Source organism: Manis javanica, chromosome 2, assembly GCF_040802235.1.
Source record: "Manis javanica isolate MJ-LG chromosome 2, MJ_LKY, whole genome shotgun sequence".
Taxonomy (NCBI): domain Eukaryota; kingdom Metazoa; phylum Chordata; class Mammalia; order Pholidota; family Manidae; genus Manis; species Manis javanica.
The window spans coordinates 33,473,380-33,499,583 of record NC_133157.1 but is presented as its reverse complement, the minus strand read 5'-3'; the positions used below and the strand labels follow the sequence as shown (position 1 = coordinate 33,499,583).

At 45.9% G+C, this 26,204-nt stretch overlaps 2 protein-coding genes across 16 annotated transcripts in view; one reads left to right on the top strand and one right to left on the bottom strand.

Annotated features, from left to right (window-relative positions):
* POLR1E (RNA polymerase I subunit E) overlaps positions 1-26,204 on the top strand; it is a 93,287-nt gene that overhangs the window by 23,039 nt on the left and 44,044 nt on the right. The window contains exon 13 of one of the 9 annotated variants that reach the window (XM_073227457.1): positions 15,283-15,502. The exons of 6 other annotated variants lie outside the window; for them this stretch is intronic. The gene's annotated coding sequence lies outside the window, so the exon portion shown is untranslated. Of the gene's footprint in view, positions 1-4,286; positions 5,236-7,342; positions 7,829-15,282; positions 15,503-26,204 lie in introns of those variants that run through there. 2 more of the 9 variants (XM_073227465.1, XM_073227469.1) reach the window with 2 other exon arrangements.
* The window catches only part of FBXO10 (F-box protein 10), a 45,920-nt gene continuing 20,299 nt past the window's right edge, over positions 584-26,204 (bottom strand). For all 7 annotated transcript variants that reach the window (XM_036996539.2, XM_017677583.3, XM_017677582.3 and 4 more), the window contains 9 exons: positions 24,392-25,228; positions 16,486-16,635; positions 14,290-14,426; positions 9,404-9,474; positions 7,655-7,807; positions 6,442-6,711; positions 4,385-4,698; positions 3,252-3,433; positions 584-1,082 (listed from right to left, as the gene is read on the bottom strand). In XM_036996539.2, coding sequence (XP_036852434.2) covers positions 908-1,082; positions 3,252-3,433; positions 4,385-4,698; positions 6,442-6,711; positions 7,655-7,807; positions 9,404-9,474; positions 14,290-14,426; positions 16,486-16,635; positions 24,392-25,228 — 2,289 coding nt within the window. In that variant the 3' untranslated portion in view covers positions 584-907. The remainder of the gene's footprint in view (positions 1,083-3,251; positions 3,434-4,384; positions 4,699-6,441; positions 6,712-7,654; positions 7,808-9,403; positions 9,475-14,289; positions 14,427-16,485; positions 16,636-24,391; positions 25,229-26,204) is intronic.

Sequence of the window (26,204 nt, the reverse complement as noted above, 5' to 3'; positions counted from 1 at the left end):
CCATCTCCACCAGCCTGGGGCCCAGGAGCGGCAACTGGTGTCGGAGATTGTGGGACTGATGACTCCTTGTGTGGCAGGCACCAAGCTAACACCCTTCGGAGTGTGGGAGCAACTTGAGGGTAGAGTGGAGTCACATGCATCCCTGAACTGCCCAGCCTGGCACCTGAACCACTCGAAGGAACCCTTCTGCACACCCCCTCCTGTTTTCAGCATGTCCCTTGTCAGCTGTTGCGCAGCCTTTTAAGAGAGGCTCACTATCCCCAGCTCCTTTCTTTCTTATAGGTCCAAGTCTAAGAGAACTGTGTCCTTAAGGAAATCAGACAACTCTTGCAGCCTCTTCAGGCAGTGGGGAAGATATGAAGGTGTCCCTGAAGGGCCTGTGTGGTCTAGAAAAGGGGAAGATTCTGGGGCAGCTGTCTCTTCCTGCCTCACTACAGCAGAATCCTTCCCTTCCAGTAGGGGTGAATCTGCTCTATGACAACAGTCTGGGTTTGGTGTGTAAAATGCGGTTCCCTGTAACTCAGAGAGAAAGAACCCTGAGCAAAGCTTCAGCATCAATATGCCCACTCCTTCATAATCTCTGTAGGAGTTAGGTGACTGGAAACGCTCCAATTTATGTTCCTTTTTCTCCTGTCAAACATGTCTAAGTTCTTTTCTACTGAAAGTGTGGAGCTGAATTCAGGGTTTTGGAGGTATCTTGTCCTTAAATCCCGTGTTTTCAGGGTTATGGTAAGGGTATAGAGAGGGGCCTGGAGTCTTTTAGGCACTGCTACTTCCATCCCAAAGGCCTTTACCCCTTAGAGTGGCTGAACACCCGCCAGGACCTGAGCCTGGGAGCAGGGTGTGTGCTTGATGCTCCTGCGAGTCCTCGGGCAGCCCTCCAGTTGCCCCACTCGGCACTCCATCCTTAGAGGATGGTGCAGAAGATGCTGCGGTTGCTGTGGTAACCACCTTCCACACGGGCTGTGATCCTAGTTGCCATGGCTGTCACCTTTTGCCCACCATGGGCTGCAGATGGGCCTCGGAGAGAGTTCTCAAGGTGAGGCCGTGCTGGTGGGTTCACCAGGCGCCATGTGTCAGATCTGGAGGGACATAATGATAGTCAGTGAACTCGATCTAGAACATTGCTGAATGCCTTGCACCGTCTTACCTTTGACTAAATCTGGGTGGGAGTTTTGTCTCCTAATTAGTGCTGGCCTAGGAGCTGAGACATGCATAAAGCTAAGAGACAAAAGCCCTGCATTCTAGTCCCAGCTGTAACTTTTAGTTCTGCATGCAAGCGTGGCCGAGTGCCTGTTTCCCCATCCTTATAACGATCTGGATAAGATAAGTGGCTGGCTTCTTTTCTCTTTCATTTTCTCCTATTCTCCCCAACTATATGACCAGGAATGTTTACAGAGGTTTTGTTCATAATCATCCCAAACTAGAAACTACCTAAATACTCTCTAGCTGATGCATAGGATAAACAGATGGTGGGATACATCCATACAGTGGACCACCACTCAGCAACAGAGAATGAATGACAGAGGGACACCATGGGTGAATTTCATGTGCATTAGGCTAAGTGACAGAAGCCAGACTCAAGACTACATATACTTTATGATTTATTTTATATGATTTTCCAGAAAATGAAAATCTATGGGACCGAAGTTGGTGGGTTTGTAGGCTCTTGTGGAGATTATGAAAGGTCAAGGATTCAAACAATAGATAGCGAAGCCTGGTAAGGGCTTGTGTTATTGAGTAACGAGAAACCACCTCTTAAACACACCAGATCCTAAGTTGCTTAACCCAGGTACATAACAATGCCTAATATGTACCTTTATAATATTACAAGGAGTAGGATTGTAGATGTGTGGGTAGACTCAGAGGCTGACTACTGTGGGGTGAGTAAGAAACATGAAGGCCTGTTCAAAGAATGACACGTGTGAGTTTGGCAGCAGAGCGCTCCTGAAAAGGAGTGATGAAAAGACAAGGTTGGGAAGGAATATTAGGACCTGACCCGGCCGACAAGTCTGGGCTGTATCCTGTACCCTGCGGTCTCTAAAGGGTAGGAGGAAGTAGACCTCAGGGAGTCCACAATATAATCTCTTGGGATGTGAGAAGAAAATAGAACTTGTATTTATTTTTTTAATGTTATGAATATATAAACATACATATATGAGGAGGTTTCCTCAAAAAGTCTTTTTCCTGAGAGTATATATAGTAAGAGTAGAGATCAGTGCTATAGCAAAAGGGGACCCATCAAAGGTTTTTGACCATGGATATGACATAACCAGAACTGATTTAGGAAGATTAACCTGGCAGGATGCATAGGACCTGCAGGGGTGAGGTGGGGGGTTGCCTGAGGGCAGGAAGACAGGCAGGAGGCTGCTTCACCAGGACAGGGGCATTAACAGCAATAACAATAGGGATATAAATTATTTTTACAACAGTATAGCAGAGCACCAGCCAATCAGAAACCATCCATCCACAACCCCCTGGAGCAGATGTACCAGTCATAGGAGCCATATTAGGGAGAGGGGTGTTGAGACCTGAGCAAGACTGGGAAGAGGAGGTGCCAGATACCAGAGCATTTCAGAAGCAGAATCAAGAGGACCTAGTAACTGACCTTTGGTGCTAGGAGGTGGCGGCCAAGGTTTTTGCTGCCAGAACAGAGTGGATGTCGAAGTCATTGGAATGGGGAGCAGGAAAGGACAGAGGTTCGGGGAGGATAGGTATGAAGCAACTGTGGTACACTGAGGCAGAGGTACTAAAAACATGACAATAATGGCAGCAGCAAGTAACATTTTTGCAATAGAGCAGATACTCTGCTAGGTCACATGGTATTATGCTACAAAGCATATTATAGTAACTGGATTTTTTTTTTTTGGTATCATTAATGTAAAATTACATGAGCAACATGGTTACTAGACTCCCTTCATTATCAAGTCCCCACCACAGTGGCTGATACAGTCACTGTCCATCAGCAAGTAACTGGATTAAGACTCTGAGATGTTGAGTGATTTGCCCAAGGTCACACAGCTAGTAACCGGTTAGAGCTGAGATTTGAAACCATATACCCCCGACTCTTAAAGCTTGTTCCCTCCCAGGGAGTCAAGTGCAGGTCCTCCCAGGCCCACCACAAAGCCCAAACACAGGCTTTTACCTGACCAGAGCTGAAAGTTGGCAGGACTGCAGGGAGCATGGGCAGTAGGCTTCCCCGGTGACCTCACTATGGTTCTAGATAAGTTCAGTCATCCCCAGGTACTTACTTTTTCTTGAAGACCAAGAACTTGTTGTTTTGCATGATGCATTCTCGGTTGTTGGGGATCTGCTGAAAGACTGTCTTGCTGGCCTTGCCCTGGAAGATGATGTTCTCCTGTACCAGGGCCTTGGCACGGCCCCGCACTGCAATGCCGTAGGCCCGGAATGAATGGATCCGGTTCTTTATTACCTGGAAGAGGTGCCAGAGCTTATCACAACTCAGAGATTCCCAGAGTGGTGGGGGAGCCAAGTAAGTGAACCCCCAGTTATAAAACTGAGGGGTAAGAGCATGCTAGGTAGGTCAGCACTGAGCCACAGGAGCTCGGAAAGGACATCAAGAGCACACGTGGGAGCTGGGAACGTTTCCTGGAAGAAGTGATAGTTAGGCTGTAGGAATGAGATGCAGAGCAGGGGAGGTGGTGCCACAGGCCAGGGCCACTGGCAGCTCGGCTGTGGCCACAGCATGTCCCCCACTCCTCCTGCTCCCACAGTGCTCAGACACACAGCCAAGGAATTCTTTAGTCCTTGCCTAAGTCATTACTCATGAAATCTCAGAGTCAGAAAGAGGCTTTGCAATCATAGCCTCCCAAGGGCAGGGACTGGGTCAGCTTGGCTCAGCATTTAAACCCCAGCTCCCAACACCATGCTGTGCATAAAAAGGGAGCCCAGAGCTCACTGTCCTGTGAGACAGACAAAAGAACGGATACAGAAGCACTGTGGGAAATGCTCTGTGAGGGAGGGGTGGTCATTAGTGCCAGAGAAGTCCAGAAAAGGGGCACCTCAAACAGCCTGGGCGTACAGAGGGCCTCCTAAAGAAAGTGACTGCCAAAGGGGGAGGAGGGCATTTCAGGTATATAGGGAATAATGTATGCAAAGGTCCTGTGGCAGATCTGGCTCCCCATTAAGTACCTACTGCATACGTACTGCACACGAGGTTGTGTGTGAGATACTCTGTTAGGGGAAGGAGCTGAAATAACCCTCACCTTGATGTGAAGATCACAAAGATCCTGGCTTCCTATTGGTAACTTTTGTCTGTCCTTCAGGGCCCAGCTGTTATGTGTCCCCTTATGTAAAAGTGTTCCCATCACCCTTCTTGTGCTGAGCTGCAGACAGGCGCCACCCATGTCCTGCACACACACACCTTCGTGTCGGACCTTGGCAGCAGCTGCAGTCCACTGCCCCGGTTGCCGATGATGTCGTTTTCGATGACAATGGTGCTGTCGCCCTTGGTGACGATGCCACAGCCTCTGTTGTCGTAGATGCCATTGCCCCGGAGCTCCACCCTGCACTGGGCCTCGACCCTGACCCCACTCTGGCGGTTGCAGGAAATGCTGTTGTTGACCACGCGGGTGAGCTGGCCGCTCTGGGCCACGGTGACGCCTCTGTCCCCGTTAGCATGGATCACGTTGGTGATGACGTGCAGTGCCTCGCTGCTCTGGACATAGAGTCCCGAGGCTACGGGCAGAGAGGTTGGGAGGCAGAGAAGGCATAGGGTGGTCCCAGCCTCAGCCCTGGTAACACCAGTCAGGAAGAACCTTCCTGGAGCTGCGCACCCCAGGAGAGACATAGGGAAGGGGAGGTAGCAACACTGAGAACCAGCCTGGGGAGTTAAGTCTTCCAGCCTGGATGACTGGAGGAAACCCAGAAACATTAAGAAAACTGTTTTTTTGTGAACTACATCCTCATTAAACATAGCCAAGGAAACACGCTGCAGGAAGATTGCCTAGACTCAGCTGGTTATCTGGCCCGGGCTCTTGCCTCCTACAACAACATCATCCTACTGCCGTTTGCACCTCCTGTGATGAGCTCACCACCTGTTCAAGGCCTCCCATCATGCCTCTAGACAGACAGATGGACTTGCTGGAAAGTGACCTTGTTTGGTTTTGTGTTTGTTCCCATAGAACTGGAATCTGCCTCCCTACTGTTTTGGGCCATTTTCTTTGGGACAGAATGGAAAAATCTATAGATCTTGAGTATAAAAGTTAAGCTAAGTACATGCCTAAAATGTATCTGAAATTTTGGGAAGAAAATGTTATCAGGGGTTGTGTGTGCTTAAGAGACAAAATGTGCTTGTAGAAAAGCAGAATCAGCAGGCTTACATCTGCATTGACTGGTCAAAGAGACTGCGTGGCAGGTGGACCCTGGGGTGAGGAGGAAGACTCCCTGGGGTTGACACCCACCTACCGCGAGAGCAAGCAGCATCAGGCTGGGAGGGGGCTGTGGGGAGGCCAGCAACGGGGCCCACATGGAAGCAGTTTGAGTTGTAAGCCTGCAGGTTTGAACCTCTTGGTGTCACCTGCCTGTTGCTTAGTTGAGAATAGGACATATACATCAAGTATTTGTGAATTCATGCAGCGTTGCCTACCCTACCAAACAGCACGGCCACATGGAGGAAACCCTGAACTGGGAGGAGAAAGAACTCATTTTTTTGGGTAAGTGGGTTGAGACTGCTCACTACTTATCTCCCTGCCCTCTGCCACTCCCAGAGGAACGAGTTTACTGGGGCCCAATTTTTTAACAAGCCTTCCTCCATTGGCCCTGGCAGCGATTCTGACAGGTGTGGGAGCTCTAGAGTTTGCAGAGCTCCACAATAAGCTTTTTTCAATACAGGGAACATTGAATGTCTACTGTCATTTTTTATTAAGTTTAAGATAACACTTTAATTTTCTATATCTCTAAGAAAGAAAAATTATCAGTAAACCACAATATGCCATCAGTTGCAAGATGCATATCATTAGAGATATTAAAATGTGAAAACTGTGTTTCAGAATTGATTGCACATGTATAGGCCGAGTGTGGGGTTGGGGTCCTGACAGGACTGGGACTTAGTTTTTGCCTGAAGTTCATAGATCAAGAGTTGATGAAACAGCCACAGAAACAAATACAATCCTATGCCTCTAGTAAGTGCCTGGGGGTATAGGGGAGGGCATGGTTCAAAGGAGGAAAAGGACAGAGGGTGCATTCACAGTGTGGGCTTTGGGGTTCAGAGTGTATGGGATGTGTCGATGGGAGAAAGGGAATTTCAGGCAAGAGAAAGGCAGGGGATGGGAGCAGGAAATAACAGATTCAGGTTCAGGGAACATGAAGTCCAGGGCACTGGGGCATCAGGTAAGTGGCTGATGGGGCTGGAAGGACTGTTAAGGCATTGAGAGCACGGAAGGCTCTGGAGCAGGGGCTGAGGGGGAGGGGGACACTCACCTCCGTTGTGATTAATACTGTTAGACTCAACAAGAGCTATGGTGATGGGCCGGCGCAGCGGGTCGTCATCCTTCTCCAGCTCTGTCTCCCAAAGGATGGCATCCCCGTCCTCGCTGAAGTTCTCCTGGGCCCCGTGGCCTCCAGGGAACTCAGCAGAGCCATCCTTCTGGCTAAACACTGCCACTCCGTATAGGCCATTGTAGCTGACGTGGTTGCTGGTGACGTGGGGCAGGCTGGATGACATCATCCACACACCACAGCCCTTATTAGCTGGGACAGTGAAAGGAGTTGGTCACCCACACTCAGCAGCAGGTGAGGCAGCACCTAGTGTTGCCTCAAAAGGGGAAGCGAAAAAGGCTTTGGCCTGGGAGACAGAGTCCCTGATTTGCTTATGGCCCTGGACAAGTCACTTCATGGCTCTGGCTGCAGGTTTCTCCTTCATACAGGAGGGAAGAGCACCACCAGGTCAGCCCCACAACAGGGATCATCGCACAGGGTGTAAAAGGGCTCTGAGAATGCTCAAGGCCACACCTCTAGATCTGAAACACTCAAAGGGTCCTCAGCTCACCGAGCACAACCCTTCCTGCACAGGGATGGAGGTGGCCTCAGGTGAATCCCAGCCCTAGCTCTTTGTGCCTCAGTTTCTTTATTTTTAAAAGGGTTAATAACTACCCATCTCAGAAGGCAGTCATGAGGATCTAATGTGATAATGTCTATGAAGCCTTCCCAGAGTCCAGCCCCTCTGCTACATCATGAGTATGTTGAGGGCTAAAATCACCACCATCACCACCACAACCATCAGTTGATGTAGCCAGAAAGCTTAAGGCTTTGCCCAAACTCAAGAGTAAGTGAGAATAGTTTTCTTTCTGTGACTATCCTATTTCTCCCATCATATTTCCAGTTCTCTGGGTCAAAAGAAGGGATGAAGAGGAGTTAGATGCCCATGTGTCAGAGCTGAAATGACCCTGTCCTTAAAAGGTCCACCTCCTGCCTTTTGTTACTTTAAATGGGGATAAAACTCTGCTGGCCCCACAGGGTCCGTCTGGATTACAAGGTGATTTACAACAGGCTCTTGCATTCTGAGGAGGTTGTCTGGCTGTGACCTGGGATCGATGCTGTTCCTCAGGACCCATAAACTGGAGTGGGGACCCGGGCATCCTGCCTACCAGGCTGGCAGACCCCAAGCCCCTTCCCCAGGGAACATGCTCCTCACCATAGATGGTGTTTCCCTCTATCAGTCCTTTGCCTTCATCTCCCACGACCACACCATCTGAATAGCCGAAGCAGATGAGGTTGCTCCTGAGAACGGGGACCCCTCCGCGGCGGATGTCCACACCTCCCCACTGATTCTCACGGATGACATTTTCTATGGAGAGTCAGAAAAGAGGTTAAGACCCCAGGGCCACCTACAGTGCCAGCAATGAGGTCTTGGACAGCTGAGAGGACAGCCTGGACTGGATGGATGCTCACAGAGGTGGTGGAGAGAGAGACTTACCCTGTGAGCAGTCAGCACCTTAAATCTTGTCTGGTTGGACTTTTCAGGGACTTGTCTGCTGTCTACTTTCCCCAGGGGCAGGGTTTGTGTCTGTTTTAAACTCTCTCCACTACCCACTAGCCAGAGGCTTTGAGGGCTGATGACTAAGAATATGGTGGCCTTGGAGTCCCTGGACCAGGGCCAGGCAGGGTACCCATCCTGGGGGCTGCTTCGGAGAGAACTGAGGCGGAAGCCAGCCTTTCCCCCACAGGCCTGGGAGGGATGGGCCTGTCCTCAGTCTCAGCTCTGGACAGACCAGTCTTCCCGCCTCTCCCTCTCCACCACCTCTGGGAGTGGGCTGAAGAGTCACAAGGCAGAGGGGTGGTCCTGGGACCTTGCTGCCCCAGTGCTGTGGCAGGGCAGACTCTCAGCTTACTGGCACTGGAGTGCAGTGGCTCCGGAGACCCTGTGTGACCCCATCACATACACAGCCCTTCCCCCTTGCTCACCGCACTCCAGTCACACAAGTCATCTTCCTACTCGCTTCTCAGGCACGCCAAGTCTCTACCTACAGGCGGCTCTGCGTGGGATTCTAATTCTTTCCCCAGGCCTCTTCCTGTCATTCAGGCTCTGGCTTACATGCTACCCTTCTCAGAAAGGCCTGCTCTGACCACACAATCTTAAATACCCACACAGTCCCTCTTTCACCTTCCTTTAATTATCTGTAGGGCACTTATCACCCTCACATATGAACTTTTCTTGCATGTAAATATATGCTTTTATTTTTTTTCCTCTCCTAAAATGTTAGTCCCTGACAGCAGAGATGATAACTGTATTGTTCAATGCTGTATCCCTAGCTCCTGCACAATAGAGTGTGCTCAATAAATGTCTGATGATTGAAGGAAGGCAGGATTCAGTTAGGGGGATTCACTAAACCAGTATTTCCTGTCTGTTTTATGTTCTAGGTATGACTCTGCTCTGTGCTGATGTCCCAGACAGACTTAATCCTTGCCTTTCAGAGCTTACTGCCTTATAGCAAAGGAGACTGACATTAGACAAATGACTAGGAAATTAAGTAAAATGTCCTGTAGAACAGGCCTTCTGGGTACAGTGAGAATTTATGTGTATAATGGGAGGTCAGGGCAGGCATCCCTGAGGAAGTGACATTGAAGCTGAGACCAAGAGGATGAGTAGGAGTTGGCCAGGCAGAAGGAATGGATTTCCAGAGCAGACACAAGCCCACACAATAGCCAAGAGGAGGAATGCAGATCACTTGTATGGCATTAAGTGTTTCTGACTGTTATGTGAGCCATCCAGTGAGATCTTGCAAGCACCAGGCCTGGCAAAGAGCAGACACTCCCTCCCTGCCAGGCCTTCCACCCGATAAGCTTGGCCAAATGCCATCCTACTCTTCAGGGAAGGAGGCCAGTCTGTCTAAGTGAAGGACTGGGGGGATGTTGGCCTGGCGGACCACAGTTCCATGCCTACCTGTGATGAAGCCTTTGCCATTCTCATTCACTGCTATGCCGGCTGCACGGCCCTTGAAAATGTGGTTCCCACTAAAACAGAACAAGACAAAGGTGAGACCGGATGAGTGTCATACATTGTAGACGATGCCCACCCAGGATGACTGCCTTTTGTGGGCTTCCCCAGATGGCTCAGGTTCACAGGGGCATAAAGCACTTCATGAAGTCCTAGGAGCCTGCTGCCGATAAATCTAGTTACCACTGAGACAACCCGACCAAAACGAAACCTTAAACTAGGTCACAGAAACGATAGTATCCAAACCTCTGTGGCCTCTCTTGACCATCACCCACATATAAGCATCATTTTAAGTGGATGTCATCATGGTACATGGGTCACGGAAAAGTCTTGGAGGTGTCAGTTCTTAGGAGGCTGTGTTAAGCTTGTTTGGGAATTACTTGTGACTCTGCCTGAAATGAGCCTACAGTTTCTGTTTGTATCCAGCAGTTACTTTTTACCTTCTCTTTTGTGAACTTAATCATCTTTCCACTGAATGGCAACATAAAATAATGACATGCCATGATACAATGATTTATACATATTTGGTCATTCAGATGACCAAATATATACTTCCCAGGTATATTTAGTCTTCATCCAGTTCCTGAAACACCTCAGAACCTTGTAGGTGAGATGGTTGTCCTGTCATGTTAGCAAGAGACTTTTGGACCCACCCAAGGGCAGGGGCTGGAGGCTGAGCCAGCCAGTGGCCAGTGATTTAGTCAGTGATGACTAGGCAATGAAGCCCTCACAAAACCCCCCGAGGACATATTACACTCTTGGATCCTGCTTCTCTGTTGGAAAGGGCTGCTATGCTTGGGGAACCAGAACGTGTCCATGGTCCACAGAGCCAGGCCCCAAGCTCCACAAGGACAGAAGCTCCTTTATCTGGGACCTGCCCCGTGGAGCTCTTCATCTGGCTATTAACGTGTATCCTTTACGGTATCCTTTATTAAACTGGTAAACGTAAGTGTCTTCCTGAGTCCTGGGAGCCACTCTAGCAAATTAATCGAACCTAAGGGGGAGGTCGTGGGAACCTCCAGTCTAGCCAGTAGATCAGCAGCCCAGGGAAATGCCTGAGGCTTCCAACCAGTGTGTAGAGTCGTGGGTAAAGGATGTTCTGTAGGACGGAGCCCTTAACCTAGGGAATCTGGTGCTGTTTCCGAGCAGATGGGTCAGAAGTGATTGAGTTCTCAGACACTGCTAATGTTTGAGAATTGCTTGGTGTTGTGTGTGAGGGAAACCCCCCCCACAGCACACACATGGCAATCAGGTCCAGGAACCTGAAAGGAGTTACACTGCTGTGTATACTACTGTTGTAAGGTACGGGGAAAAAACAGATGCCTTAAAAAAAGAAAACCAGATTTTAAAAAAGACTTTCAAGAACATCAGATAACATGTATGTGAAAACTCATGGGCTGGGTTAGCCACAAAAGGATGTAGGAAGACATACTCCTGCTTAGAGACACACGCACAGCCCTTGCTGCCTTGTAAAGGCCTTGCAAATGAGTTCCTCAAAACCAGACACCTGGGTATGTTAAAGGACATGGATTTCTCCCCAGTCTCTGCACCACGGTTTCCTGCCTGTAAAAATAAAGCCAGTCATATCCATACATTAGCAGAATTGAGTCATCCCTGGAGGATACTCACTTGCTGTTTGTTATTTTTACTAACAGGAATGCTGTGATCTCCTTGCCTGTTGAAAGGGCATCTACCCCCCTCCTCTTAGGAGGTGGCCCTCCCACTTCCCACCATGTAGGAATTGGGATTTGGGTTCAAATATTTATCGGGCTCTTCAGAGCCTAACAGATGGCCTGGTCCCAATAGAACATCACTGAATAGGAGATGGCTGGTAAGTTTTCCCATCTCCTAGGGCAGGATCCAAATCGTCTACCTCCTTGGAGGAAAACTCAGCAAATTATGTTGATGCTGGGGAATCCAAATGTCAGATGCATCTACACTGTGCACTTTTGGAGTTGAACAAGTGACATATGTTAAAAACATCATTAGTTTTCCTCAGATCTGAAGGATCTGTTTGATTTGGCTGTAATTCGATCAACTGATGATTACTGTGGGTTTCTAGAATTTCCTGTTGGCTGCACCCGTGGGCTAGGGCATGCTTCATCCATATTCCCGACAGCTATGTCATAGCAGCAAATGCAGGGCTGGTGTATTTTCAGCATAAATCTTCAGAAAGGATCCATGGCCATTTGGAGAAACATGTATGTGTGTGTGTACATACAGAGGGCAGAAAAAAGGATTAAAAAGGTACAGGAAACATTTAAGAAAAGGTGACAGATCATTGTTCCAAGAACCAAGGGTACGATATTTACTGTGGATGAACCAGTTTGAGCCCTGTGCGTCTGTCTAATAGCCAAGGCAAAAAGAGAAACACAACAGGTTATAAAACTGTTACTGGCAAAAAAAAATACGCTGTGGTTTGCCTTATCCAGGTTACTTTATGGATCTCAAAATTCATTTGGTGCCCTCTCCCAGATTCCTACCTTTCATTACAGGCATAAAGGAATATAACACATCCTATTCTCTCAAAGCAACTATGGTTTAAAAACCCAAGACACTGATATAATTGCAGAACTCTTACTCAAAACCCTTCAGTAGTTCCCCAGCACCCATAGTCAAATCCAAACTTCCTAGCTTGGTATATGGCTGCTAGAATAAATTACCACAAACTTGGTGGCTTAAAACACCACAAATTTATTATCTTGTAGTTTAGGAGGTCAGAAGTCCAACATGAGTCCTATAGGGCTAAATCAAGTTGTCAGCAGACTGCATTCCTTCTAGAAGCTCCAGGGGAGAAGCCCTTTCTTATCTTTTCCAGTTTCTAGAGGCTGCCCATATTTCTTGGCCTCTGGCCCCATTGCTTTGACCTCTGCTTCCGTCACCACATTTCCTTCTGACTGCTACCCTCCCACTCCTCTCTTCTAAGGACTTGTGTGATTACACCAGGCCCACCTGGATGGCTCAGCATCAGCTCCCCATCTCCAGATCCTTAACTTAACCGTCTCTGCAAAGTCTCTTTTGCCATGGTAGATACCATATTCATAGTTTTCAGGATTAGGAAATGGACATTTTTGGAGGGCCACTATTGTACCTACCATACTTGGTATTTGAGGTCCTCTGTGCCCCAGCATCAATCTATTGTAGGCTGATCTACTCAATCCCCCTCCCAGTGTACTGTGCCCAGATGTACCACATTTTTACCATTTTCCCAGTATATACCCCAAATTTCACTACCCCAGGGCCCAGAGTGCCTTTTCCCTGGCTATCAAATCCTACTTATCCTTCAAGCACAACTACATTGTCAGCTCCACGTGTGCCCTTCACTGACGCGCTCAGCTCAAGTTGTGGGCTCCTTTGGCACTCGCATGGAGACCTACTGAAGTTCTCGTTTTGGTGAGTCTTCCCTCATGGTTAATTGGTGTGTCTGTCTCCAGAATGAGACTGTAAACGCCATGAAGCAGAGGCTGTTCTAATACACTTTTCAATGTAGCTGTACCCTTACATAAAGTAAACACTTAAATGTGTGTTAAATGAGTCACAAGCCTACATGTATGCACAAACTCTTAAGGCACTGCTACAGAAGATGAAAAAAAGCTTTATGGCCACCAATTGTATTTAGTAAGCTATCTACAACAGTGGAAAAACAGATGCCTGACAGTAAGAGTACTGGTTCAAAAATTAGCAACTATCAAATTAGTGGAATGTTCTGAAACTTGCCCAAGTGATAAATATAAAGGCCATGCAAGAACATGGTAAAGTGCATATGGAATGATGCAGGGGAAGACAAACTTCGGAATGTGTTTGACACACATTAATGCCAATTATTTTCCTAAAGCACAGACACAACTGTGTAAGACTTCTGTTCAAAAACTTGTAATGATTCTCCATTATCTACACAGAATGCACTCTACCTTTCTCTGCTTGGCCCACGTTAAGACCTTCCTCATCTGACCCAAGGATTTCTTTCTACCATCCCTTTCACTATGCTGCATAGCAGAGATGGGCTACACAGGGAACACAAGGTCATGGCCATAGAACCCAAGATTTTCTGGGGCAGTCCCAATGTAACGTACTTTACATCCATGTCTCAACTTGTGTCAGACATTCTCTCAAGCCACAGTGGCATCTGCTGTGCTCTGCTGCCTTTGCTGATGTGGCCTTTAGTAGGAATGTCCTCTCCCCATTTCCAAGAGCGTCCAAGTTCTAACCATATTTCAAAGTCCAACTCTAAAGCCACCTCCTAACTGAGGGCCTCCCATATCCCCTAGCCAGAATGATTTCTTCCCTCTCTTGGAACCATTTCGATAGCGTTTATCACAGTCTGCCCCACACAGTAGCTAGGATGGCAGATCCACAGTCCCAGTGGTAACACTGTCCCCCCACCCATGCATGCTTTCATGCTGAGGCCAGATATAGTCCCCAGTTCTTTACACAGCATCCCAGGTAGATACTATCGACTGAACTGTGTTGTCAGGTGAGTGGAAATGTCTGTGACATCTCTACCTTGGAGTTGTTTCTGGGCACCTATGTCTCCGGACTAGAGTAAGCTCCTAGGGAGCAGAGTCTGCCCCTTGTTTACCTTTGTTACCATTACTATAATGTTTGCTGAATAGAATGGCTACACATAGTTACCTGGGAGGGAACACAGAAACAAAAGCAGTTGTGTTACTGTGGGATTATGGATGAAGGCTCTTTCTTGTTTGCATCTGTACAGTTGTTTTAATAAAAAAGTATGTTTTCCAATAGAAGGAAGAAAGGAAGTAGGGAAACAGATCACAGAGCAAAGAAGAGACCAAGGGTGAGCAGGATGGTCTGGGCACAGCAGCACATACCTCACGATGGGGTTTCCATGGTATAGGATATAAATGCCAGCCTCCTTATTCGAAAAGATTTGATTGTTCCGAATGATGCCTTTCCCATTTCCAAGGACGACAATGCCAGAACGAAGGCCATGGTGGATCTGGTTACACTGCAAGTAAACATGAGACACATAGGAGGCAGATCAGACATGTCAGTGAGAAGCAGAGTGCTCAACTGCTGCCCTACAAGCAAGGCCAGGATAAGCACAGTGCAGAAAGCATCACTGGAAGATCCCTAGCACACACAATGATGCAAATGGACCGTGCTGCTGCCCACCCAGCCCTTGGGATGTGGTTATGCTGACACTTACTGCTCAGGGCGCTTGCTTGTCACCTGCAAGGCATGCTACTGAAACTTTCTGAGCCTCCACAGATTTGTCCCCAGACACAAATCATCCAGCCAGGCCACAGCACCCAGGGCCCAGGGCACTGGCCTCTTGGGGCAGGGAAGCACCCCAGCTCAGCTCACGAGAAAGCTGGCCAAGTGCAGTCCCAGTGGGGCCACCTCCAGGGAAGGGTGAGAGCCATTTGGCTCCAGTCCTGGCTTCTCATTCAGCGGAGGGCCTGTGGAAAGGTATGGCTCTGGGGAGCTTAGCTGCTCCACAGGGCATGAGGTCATAGAAGGTGTAGGAGTGGCAAGGCCCCTTAGAGATAGTTACTTCTAATACCTCTGTACAAATGGGGAAAAGGCCCAAGGTCATACAGTTCACTGTGGCAGAGCCAGATCTGGAACATAGGATTTTTTTTTGTTTCTCCGTTCGTTGCTCTTGGACAGTGACAAAATTTTTAGATTATAATAAATTATAACAAAATTTTTTCACATTGTTTATTTACAGCCTAAATACAATCTCCTATACTTAAGCCAGGAAGTTAGCTGTTTCTCTTCCAAAACGACTTCACAGAAACAAAATTCTAGTTTGCTTTAAAGTGTTCCATGCCGCAAGCTCTCCTGTTCTTACTTTCCAGATTTTCTCTGGAAGGATTTGGCAGACTCACCAGGGTGACCGCTGCCTAACGAAAGTGCTGCACAGGGTTGAAGAGCTCAGAAAGAGAGTTAGCTGTGTGCAGTGGCACTTCCATCCCCACACTGTTTTACAAAGCCAAGACTGAAATGTAACACCTCCTTCCCTCTCTGCCTGCTAATAAACAGCCCATCTGCCTCTGTCCCTGGGAAGGCAAACTCCTCTCTCTCTCTGGCAACAGTGGTAATCATTTTCTAAGCTAAGGCCACACATCAAATACCAGCTGTGTGGCAGAAACACAGAGGAAGGGGTTGAAAGAGGACACTAGCTAGGCTTGTTCCTTTAAATGTATTTAGGAACTTTCCTTTCCCTGCCTTTGCAAGAGCAGTCTGTACATAATGGGGTAAGAATAACCCTCAGACTGCCTGGATTCAAATCCCAGCTCTGTCACTAGTTGTGTGATTTGGGGCAAGATCCTTAGCCTCTTTGTGCTTCAATGTCTTCACCTATAAAATAGGAATAATAATTCTACTCCACAGGATTGTGTAAGGATTAAGCCATAGTTAAATATATACAAAGTGCTTAGAACAGTATCTGGCATATAATAAGCACTGTGCGTAAGGGTGGATATTATTTTTCCAAGACTAAAAAGTCTACCACATTTCCCAATTCCTGGGAAATCTCTCAGGAAGGGCTGCAGCAGAAAAAAGGGCTGATATCTCATGTCAGGTCCTCATATTCCAGGATTTTAAGTGGCTTTCACACTGGTGTTAAAATCAAACTCACTGTGGCCTCACAATATCCATGAAACCTTCAGATACTAAGTATCTTAAATGTCCCTTCTCATAGTAAAGAATGCAGTAACCTGGTGTAACTCGGTGTTTTATTTTTGATCCAGTGTCTTTTAAGGCAGACATTGTGTCTTTATTCTTTTCAAGCTCAGAGCCAACCAGAGTGGTTCAGGGCTGAGGAAGGGCCCTATGAAATTTCCCTCTGTGGTCTTTCTTACTGACCAGGAAATTGCAGGGAAGTGACTTATCCAAAGTCATTCCTATTACATGGAGAGAGAGACAGAGTCGCAAGGACACACACAGAAAAGGGCAGGAACCATCTGCAAATAGGATGCAATATAAATTCGACTTACAGTCTCAGAAAAAGCTTCTGAGAACCAAGAGCCACCCTGAAAAGGGCATAAAGACAGAAGTACCAGTATGAGCGGGTTGGACTTTTTCCGGATGTCGACGCCAGCCTCAGCATTGTGGTAAATGTTGTTGCCTGCAATCAAGCCTCCGCCCTCCAAGCGAAGAAAGATGCCTGATGCTCTGCAGCGGTGAATGTCATTCCTGAGCATGACGATCTACACAGAAAAGAGAAAGCCATTTGTTTCCCTGGCACAGGTTCTTTAAAAACTACTTAGGGAACACCTGCATCTTCTTACTGTCCAGTCCATGCTGCTCCACCTATAGGTGAGAGCAGGGCCTCAATGCCAGCACAGACACCCTCCCAGTTGTGCACCCAAAGGATGGAGCAAGCTCTGTGTCCTTCCTGGCTTTGCCCTGCAGGCTCCTCATGAAACTCTCATTGGTTCTTTAATAAAACCTGCATCGAAGCTTGGCCCTGTGCTCCATATTCACAACTTACAAGCAGGATAGTGGATGATGGGATGACAGGGACCCTTAAAGGATGGGATTCAGTGGTCTTTAAACTCTGCATGCACTGGGGTTACACAAAGATTTCCTTAGGGGACCAAGGGCATGGCTACTTTGAATGAAGTCAAGTTCCAGATGTACCACTTCCACATGTGCCTTTGTTAAGAGTCATGACCTGAGAAAGCACCTGAGTATAAGGTTCTCTTCTCCCACCATCCCTCTCACTTTATAAGACAAAGGCCTAGTCTTGTCCATTTGGATCTTTTTTTTGGCTTATTTTCCTGGGGTGGAAAAAACACTGGAACCACAAACTAAGGGATAATTACAAGTATTGATCTAAGGAAGCCTCTTAAACAAGGTACCAAACCAAGCACACAGCTTATTAAGGGGATATATTACCACTTACATTTTCTTTTCATATTTAATAATTACATTAGGATAAATTGTGTACTAATAAAAGGTTACATTAGGATAAAATTCTGGGAGGGGTAAAGTAGAGTGGAAGTACAATTCCAAGGAAAAATGTTCTGCTTAGAATGCAGAAAGGTGAAAAGAGCATTGCTCCCCCGTGACAATAAGAAAAGAAGATAATGTACAAAAACAACCTTTAACATAGACACACACAGACTGAAACTGAAGGGATGGAAAAAGACATTCCATGCAATTAGAAATGAAAAAAAAAACTGTAGGAGTAGTACTTATATCAGACAAATGGACTTTAAAGTAAAGACTGTAACAAGAGACAAAGAAGGACATTGCATAATGAGTAAGGGCTCATTGCAGCAAAATATAACAATTATAAATACCTATGCACCCAACAGAGAAGCACCTAAGTATATAGGGTAGATATTAACAGACGAAAAGAGAAAGTTGACATTAATACAATAACAGTAGCAGACTTTAACACCCACTTACATCAATTGAAAGATCATTCAGAAAGAAAATCTGTAAGGAAATATGGCTATAAACCTCACTTTAGACCAAATGGACTTAATAGATCTATACAGAACCCTACATCTAAAAACAGAATACTCCTTTTCAAGTACACACAGGGTAGATCACATGTTAAGACACAAAACAAGCCTCAATGGTTTTTTAGAAGATTGAAATCATACCAATCTTCTTTTCTCACCATAATGGTATGAAACTGGAAATCAATCAAAAGAGAAAAACTGGGAAAAAAACACATAGAGGCTAAACGACATGCTCCTAAATAACCATTGGGTCATTGGAGAAATCAAAGGAAGTAAAAAAATACTTGGAGAATGAAAATAAAAACAATTTATGACCTTTGTGACACAGCAAAAGCAGTGCGAAGAGGGAAGTTTATAGCATCTTACATTTTTTACCTCAGGAAACAAGAATAATCTCAAACAATCTAACCCTGCACCTGAAAGAACTACAAAGAAGAACAAAGACCAAAGTTAGTAGAAGGAAATAATAAAGATCAGAGGAAATGAAATAGAAACTTAAAAATTGAAATGATCAATGAAAATAGTGCTGGTTCTTTGAAAACATATTTATTGATAAACCTTTAGCTAAACTCATCAAGAAAAAGAGATGACTCAAATCAAATAAGAAATGAAAGAGAAGTTATAAACAACCTAAAGAAATACAAATGATTATAGGAGATTACTATGAAAAATTATGCAATTTTCCAAGATTGAACCAGGAATAGAAAGTCTAACCAGACCAATTACTAGTAATGAAATTGAACTGGTAATCAAAACCTCCCCAAAAACAAAAGTCCAGGACTGGATGGCTTCATGGGTGAATTCTACCAAACAAACAAGAGTTAATATTTGTCCTCTAAATATTCCAAAAAAACTGATGAAAGAAAACTTCCCAACTCATTATATGAGGCCAGCATAACCCTGACAACAAAACCAAAGACACTACAAAAAAAAATTACAGACCAATACTCCTGATGAATATAGATGCAAAAATCTCCAACAAAATTTAGCAAACAGAATAAAAAAATACATTAAAAGGATTGTTCATCATGACCAAGTGGGATTTATTTTAGGGATGCCAGGATAGTTTAATATCCACAAATCAATCAATGTGATACACTACCTTAACAAAAGGAAAAATAAAAACCATATGATCATAACCATATGTTGACAAAAATCAACATCCATTCATGATAAAAACTCTCAACAAAGTGGTTATAAAGGGTATATACCTCAATATAATAAAGGCCATATATGACAACCACAGCTAACATCATAATGGTGAAAAGCTGAAAGCTTTTCCTCTAAGATCTGAAACAAGACAAGGATGCCCACAACTCATCACTTTTACTCAGCACAGTACTGGCAGTCCTGCCCACAGCAATCAGACAAGAAAAATAAAGAAAAGGCATCGAAATTAGTAAGGAAGAAGTATAACTGTCACTATTTCCAGATGACATATATAGAAAACCCTAAAGACTCCACAAAAGGAACTACTGAATAAATGAATTCAGTAAAGTCTTAACATACAAAACTAATATACAGAAATCTGTTGCATTTCTATACACAAATAACTGGCAAAAAGAATTTAAAAAACACTCCCATTTATAATTGCATCAATAAGTAAAATAATTAGGAATAAATTTAAGAAGTTGAAAGACCTATACTTTGAAAACTGAAGACATTGATGAAATAAACTGAAGATGACACAAATAAATGGAAAGCTATTTCATGCTCATAGATAGGAGGAATTATATTGTTAAAATGTCCATACTACCCAAAGCAATCTACAGATTCAGTGCAATCCCTATCAAAATGCCAATGGCATTTTTCACAAAACTGGAGCAAAGAATCCTAAAACTTTTATGTAACCACAAAAGACCCTGAATAACCAAGGGAATCTTGAGAAAGAAAGAACAATGAAGGTGTCATGCACCTTGATTTCAAACTATACTACAAAGCTACAGTAATCAAGAGTATGGTACCGGCACTAATATATACACATAGATCAATGGAACAGAATACAGGGCTCAGAAATAAACTCACACACACATGGTAAATATATGATAAAGAAAGCAAGAGTATACAATGCAGAAAAGACAGTCTCCTCAATAAATGGTGTTGGGAAAATTGAACAGCTACAAGCAAAAGAACCAAACAAGATCACTGTCTTAAAAAACACAAAAATATATTCAAAATGGGTTAAAGGGCTAAATATAAGAACTGAAACCATAAAACCCCTAGAGAAAAACATAGGCGATAAACTCTTGAACATCAGCATTAGTATTTTTTCTCTGGATATGTCTCCCCATGCAAGAGAAACAAAAGCAAAAAAAATAAGTAAGTGGGACTATGTCAAACTAAAAAGCTTTTGCACAGCAAAGGAAGCCCTCAGCAAATGAAAAGGCAAATGAAAAGCAAATGAAAAAGCAAATGAATGGCAGAAGATATTTGCAAATGTATATCCAGCAAAGGGCTAATACCCCAAATATGTAAAGAACTCATACAATGCCAAAAATCAATCTGAGTAAAAAATGGGCAGAAGACCTACTGAATAGACATTTTTTCCAAAGGAGACATACAGATGGCCAAAAGACGCATGAAAAGATGCTCAACATCATTAATCATCTGGGAAATGCAAAACAAAACCACAGTGAGCTTTTACCTCATGCCAGTCAGAATGGCTAATATCAAAAAAACCAAGAAAGAACAAGTGTTGGGGAGGGACGGAGGGAACCCTGGTTCACTGTTGATGGGAATGTCAGTTGGTGCAGCCACTATGGAAAGCAGGAAGGAGATTCCTCAAAGAACTAAAATTAGAAGTAGCATGTGACCCAGTAATTCTACTTCTGGGGATTTACCCAAAGAAAACAAAATAAAAAAAGATACTATATGTGCTATGTTTATCACAGCATTATTTACTAATGACATTATTTACAATAGCCAAGATATGGAAGCAACCAAAGTGTCCATCTACAGATGAATGGATGAAATGTGGTACATATATTTAATGGAAAACCACTCGGCCATTACAGAGAATGAAATCTTGCCATTCTGACAAGATGGTTGGTACATGAAATAAGCCAGAGAAAAACACAAACCATATGATTTGACTTGTATGTGGAATCTAAGAAACAAAACGAATGAACCAACAAACAAAAAAGAAATAGACTCATACAGAGAACAGACTTGTGGTTGCCTTAGGGGAGAGGGATGGAGAGATGGGCAAAATAGGTAAAGGGGATAAACATGTATAAAATTCCAATTATAAAATAAATTAGTTACAAGATGAAAGTACAGCATAGGGAATATAGTCAATACAGTAATTCTTTGATATTGAGAGATGATGACTGAACTATCATGATGAGGATTTAGTAATGTATAAAATTGTTGAGTCACTATACTAAACACCTGGAAAAAAATCACAACTTTTCCTGAATCTATCCAACAGTTGAGGATGCAGGACAACCAACTAGCCTGAAATCTAAGGAAAGAGGAATTCTAAGAGAAATCCAAGGAGTTGAGATGTGAGCCCTTGCCTGCCTGGACAGATGCAGAAGTCAGTAAGAACTCAGCTGAAAGTTTTAATGAATTGTTAAAGACCAAGTATTAACAAGTGTGAGTAGGGAAACTACTAGTAGTTGCATCTGCTCATTTCTCCATGGACCTCATTAGGTGCTCATGGAGGAAGACTGGGGGCAGGACAAGAGACTCAGTCCTATATGATACCTGATATCCAACTCAAAAGTACAAGATACATGAGGCAGCAAGAAAAATATCACAGTCACTGATATTTTCCTTCATGGAGCCCCAAACAACGGGCTCCTTCTGCCAGCCTTTGTTCTCCCAAGGATGTTCTAGAGAGCAGAGGCAGGGTGGCTGCCCTCTAGCCACTGGATCAAGGCCGCCTTCTTGGGCACAGGGACCAGCTTAGGAAGACTTAACTTCCCTCCCACAGCCCCCTGCTCCTATTAATGCCACTTGGCATATAACTGTTCCTGATGCTAGGTACTCATGATACACTATGGATTTTTTTTTTTTTAGTCAAAAATCCTGAATATCAGTTTTTCAGGTTCCTTGCTAGAGGCTCACTAGGAATTGTAGACTGCACTTGCCACAAGTCCTGACAATAATAGTTCAAGAGGGCTACAGCTAAGGCTGTGTAACTTTTGTCTCTTCTCATTGATGACTCCATGCAGACACCATGTCTGCATGTCAGGGCACATCTTTCTCCAACGCTACAGATCCAGGTAACCTCTGCCAGATGTCAGAGATGCTCCAAAGTCACCATGCCCAGAACCGAGCTCAGCATTTTTCTTTCCACATTCTAACCTTTCTCCCATCTACCTGCTATTGCCTTAGCCACTCAGGCCAAAAATCTAGGCCTCACACCCTTGACCACTCTCTCCCTTCTATCATTGCAGGCTGCCCTGTCCCCCTCTCCATCTTTGGACTGTAATTATCCACTGCCCCTCACTGATCCTGCCTCCAGCCCTGTTACATTTCATTCCCTCCAGAGCTGACAGAATGAGCGTTCCAAATACAAATCTGACCCCAATTCTCTGCCTGAAACCTTTCAGTGAGTTCTCGTTGCCCCCATGGCAAACTCCAATCTCTCTGAGAAGCCCTCTGAACCTCACTGACTCCTGCTAGCATCCCTCCCTCACCTCCCAGCCCCGCCTCACACTGTTACCTGTAGCACTCCCCCCTTCCCCCCGTACAGTGTGCTGTGTCCTCTCTTATGTCCAGGCTTTCAAGCATGCCTCTGCTGTCTCACAGCTTCACCTTGCCAATTCCTACCACTCCTACAGCTTGGCCCAGGCACTGTTCTTCCAGAAAACACTCCCTTGAAGCTGGGTCAGGTGTTCCCTTTTCTGGGCTCTTACCCACAGCCTACCTCTTCTGTAGCACCTTTCCCACTGGACTGTATTTTTAAAATACAACAACCACTTATTGAGTACTTGCTATGCACCTGACATACTGCTAAGCACTTTATATATATATATATATATTGCGTGTGTGTGTGTATAAGATACATCCTTAGGAACACCTGACCTAGCATGAAGAGATTACACACACACACACACACACACACACACACACACACACACACACACACACCTTAGTTAAATCCTACCACACCGTAGAGATAGGTAGCATCATTAGTCCAAAGGACACATATAGGTAATAAGGAGCATAACCAGAACTGGACCCAAGTCACACTTTTAACAGCTCTGCCAGGGGGAAAGCCTTCCTTGAGGGCTTGGGCCACATCTTCATCATGGTACCCCAGAGGGAAAGGTTATTACCCATCCTTTTTTTTGTCCACTATCTATAGTTCTCTGTAGTACAGTCTGATATTGTACATTCAGGGTAGTGCCACCTAAAATGCTCTTTGGAAGTGGGTTGGGTAAAATATAAATCAAATGCAATTACTACTAACCATTCTCAAAGCTTTCAGAGACCTGCAAGACCTACAAGTAACATTCACACAATGTCCCTCAGTTTACCCGTGATTTTGCCAGTATCACAGCACTAGATCCTCACAAACCCCCAGTGAGACAGTCCAGGCAGGAATGCTTATTTCCGCTTTACAGAAGAGGAAGATAATGCTCACAGTGAATTTGTAGAGAGGTGAGACTCAAATCTAGCATAGGAGCTATGCCTTCCCAAAGATGTCTTTCCTTCTAGAAGCCTTTCCTGTGCTCAGCTGTTTGTAAAGGATCTGCACACAGTCCAGTGCTCCAAGAGCCTGTGCACGTGGGTGCCGGTCACATCAGGGGCAGGAGGGACTGCTCTTCACATGCAGTCCAAACACCTCCAATGGGCTTTCCAGGCTCTGGGCAAGGGGGCTTCTGCTCACCTCCCCCTGCCTCACTTTCCAACCACTCCTCCATCCCCACCACAGAGTTCAGCCCCATATCCAGGCTCTTGCTCAGGATGTTCCAGCTGCCCACTGTCCTCACTCTGCACCCCCTTTCTACCCCATGCATCCCGTTTCCCTTGGCTATCCTCTGCCCATCCTACTCAGCTTAGGCATCTCCTCTCATGGGAACCTTCTCAAGTTTTGATCAAAGGCAGTGATCATGTCTCCCTGAATTTTCTCTTATCTAGGCTAAAGATACCTTATTCCTTCTATTAGGAATTGGGTGACATGTTTGAGAAGCAGCATGACAGAGAGAAATTAGGTGGAAGACCTGGGTTCCAGTCCCAGTTCTGCCTCTAACTTGCTGTGTGACCGAGTAAGTCGCCTTCTCTCTCTGCATCTGTTTCCTCTTCTGTAAAATAGGAAGAATAGTTTCTGCCCTGTCCGAATCAGATGATGGACATGAGGCGAATGTGTATTATAAGCTTAAAAACTGATGATTAAAAAAAAAAAAAAAAGGCATAATAGCCCAGCAAAGTCTCCCTGCATACAGCCACAGGAACCTTCCGTCACCAACCAAAATGCCTGTGCCTGGTGACCCAGTGAGGCCTCACAGGCCTGTAGAGTAAGCCTATATGACAGCACCTTGCTATTATGTATACACCGCACTGCATAAGTCAGGTTCTGGAAGATGTTTCCTTCCATCTTGGCTCGGCCATAGGAGCAAACGAAGACACCTCCCTTCCCATCCCGGAAGAGGCACTTGCGGATGAGGCAGCCCTGCACAGAGCTGGCCAGCGCCATGGCCTCCTTGTCCTTCTGCAGCTCCTGATGCAGGGAGTTCAGCACGAGGCAGCTGGGTAGCTGAATGGATGCTCCTGGCAGTGGGGGGCCCAGAAAGGAGCCCCCCAATACAGGGCGTGGGCCCTGCACTTGGTAGGACAGCCTGTATGTGAGCTGGTCCTCGTCCTCCTCCTCCTCACCGCTGGGACTCAGGCCTCCATCACTGCTGTCTGGGGTCTGGGCCACCCCTTCCCCGTCACTGCCTGCCTCGGCCTCCTGCGAGCCAGCCTTGGAGCCTGGCTTTGGGGAGCTAGAGGCTGGGCTAGTAGGGCTCTGGCTGCCCTCAATGACAATGTCACAGGTCCTTGGGCTCCAGGCCTGGTCCCTGCTCTCCAGGTCCAGGGACATGAAACAGTCTGAGTCCTCTGTGGGGAGCACACTGGGCGAGGACTTGATAAGTCCTAGTAAATACTTGTAGGCCCAGTTCTTATCCGCAGAAGGGTGGCCCTCAACAGTCACAGAGTTGTTTTCACTGCCCACAAATTCACAGTTTTCCAGGACACACAGGGGCACATTGTGCAGGAAGACATGGGTGTTTTTGAAGGTGCAAAACTTCACTTGGCAGGTGCCTGGGCCATGGACCTGGATGTGCCCATTCTCAAAGTTGCAGTTGTCAAACTGGACATGACCCGATGTTGTCTGGGGAATGAAAAAGAGTGGAGATAACAGGCATCAGGTTTGTTTTGCTAGTCAGTACTGTAACTGCTCTTTAAGGAGGGTTGGAGCCCACAGAGGCCATTTGTGTTGCTGGTCATGTTCCCTTCCCACCAGGGCACGTGTTAGCTGGCCTCAAGAGGAACCAGGAGCTACTGTGCAGCAGAGGGAAGATAATTTGGAGTTGCCTGCCCGTCTCTCCTTCTAGTCCCAAAGGGAGGGGGCCAAGAGTGGAAATGGATAATGCCAGAAAAGTTTACACTCCGCAGCAGAGCCCTTCCTAAAAACCTCAAATCTCAAGTAAATTCTCCTAATACTCAAGAAATGCTTAGTGAGGACAGATACTCTGAGGAGTGAAAATGGGGAAGAGGGAAGAAGCTGAATGACTGGGAGAGTTTGAACTGTTACATCCATAGGAATTGGCTGGAATGTAAGCCCAACTTTACTCAGACCTCTGAAGAGTGAGGGAGTCCCAGCTCCGTGTCTGGGTTATATGAAGAATGTGTCAGATAATGTGGTGTTTCTCCAGGTCTCACCCTTTGAAAGCACTTTCCCTTCATCTGCATCCTTTCTGCCCTCCACCAGAGCCCTCTGCCCTCTGCATGCCACGGAGCACCAGCCTGGTGTTCCAACACAGATCAGAGCTGGTGGAAGTCTGAGGGCCGACAGAGGACAGGGCGGCCCACGAGGTGCTGAGCCCTGCTGGGGCTGGGGCAGGCAGTCGGGGAGGCCCAGCCACAAGTACTGGGAAAGAGTCCGTTCTGTGTGGCAACTGGTGCATGTGGGGGCACAGCAAAAGAGAGTTATGAACTGAGCACTAATATATGCCAAGCACTAAGCCGGATGGTGGGCTGGGCTACAGAGGAGTCTAAGGCCAGGCCCCATTCCTTGAGTATGTGCAGCTGCACTTCTGACGGGGAAGCAGAGGCTGAAATGAATATGTTACTCTAAGGATAAATGT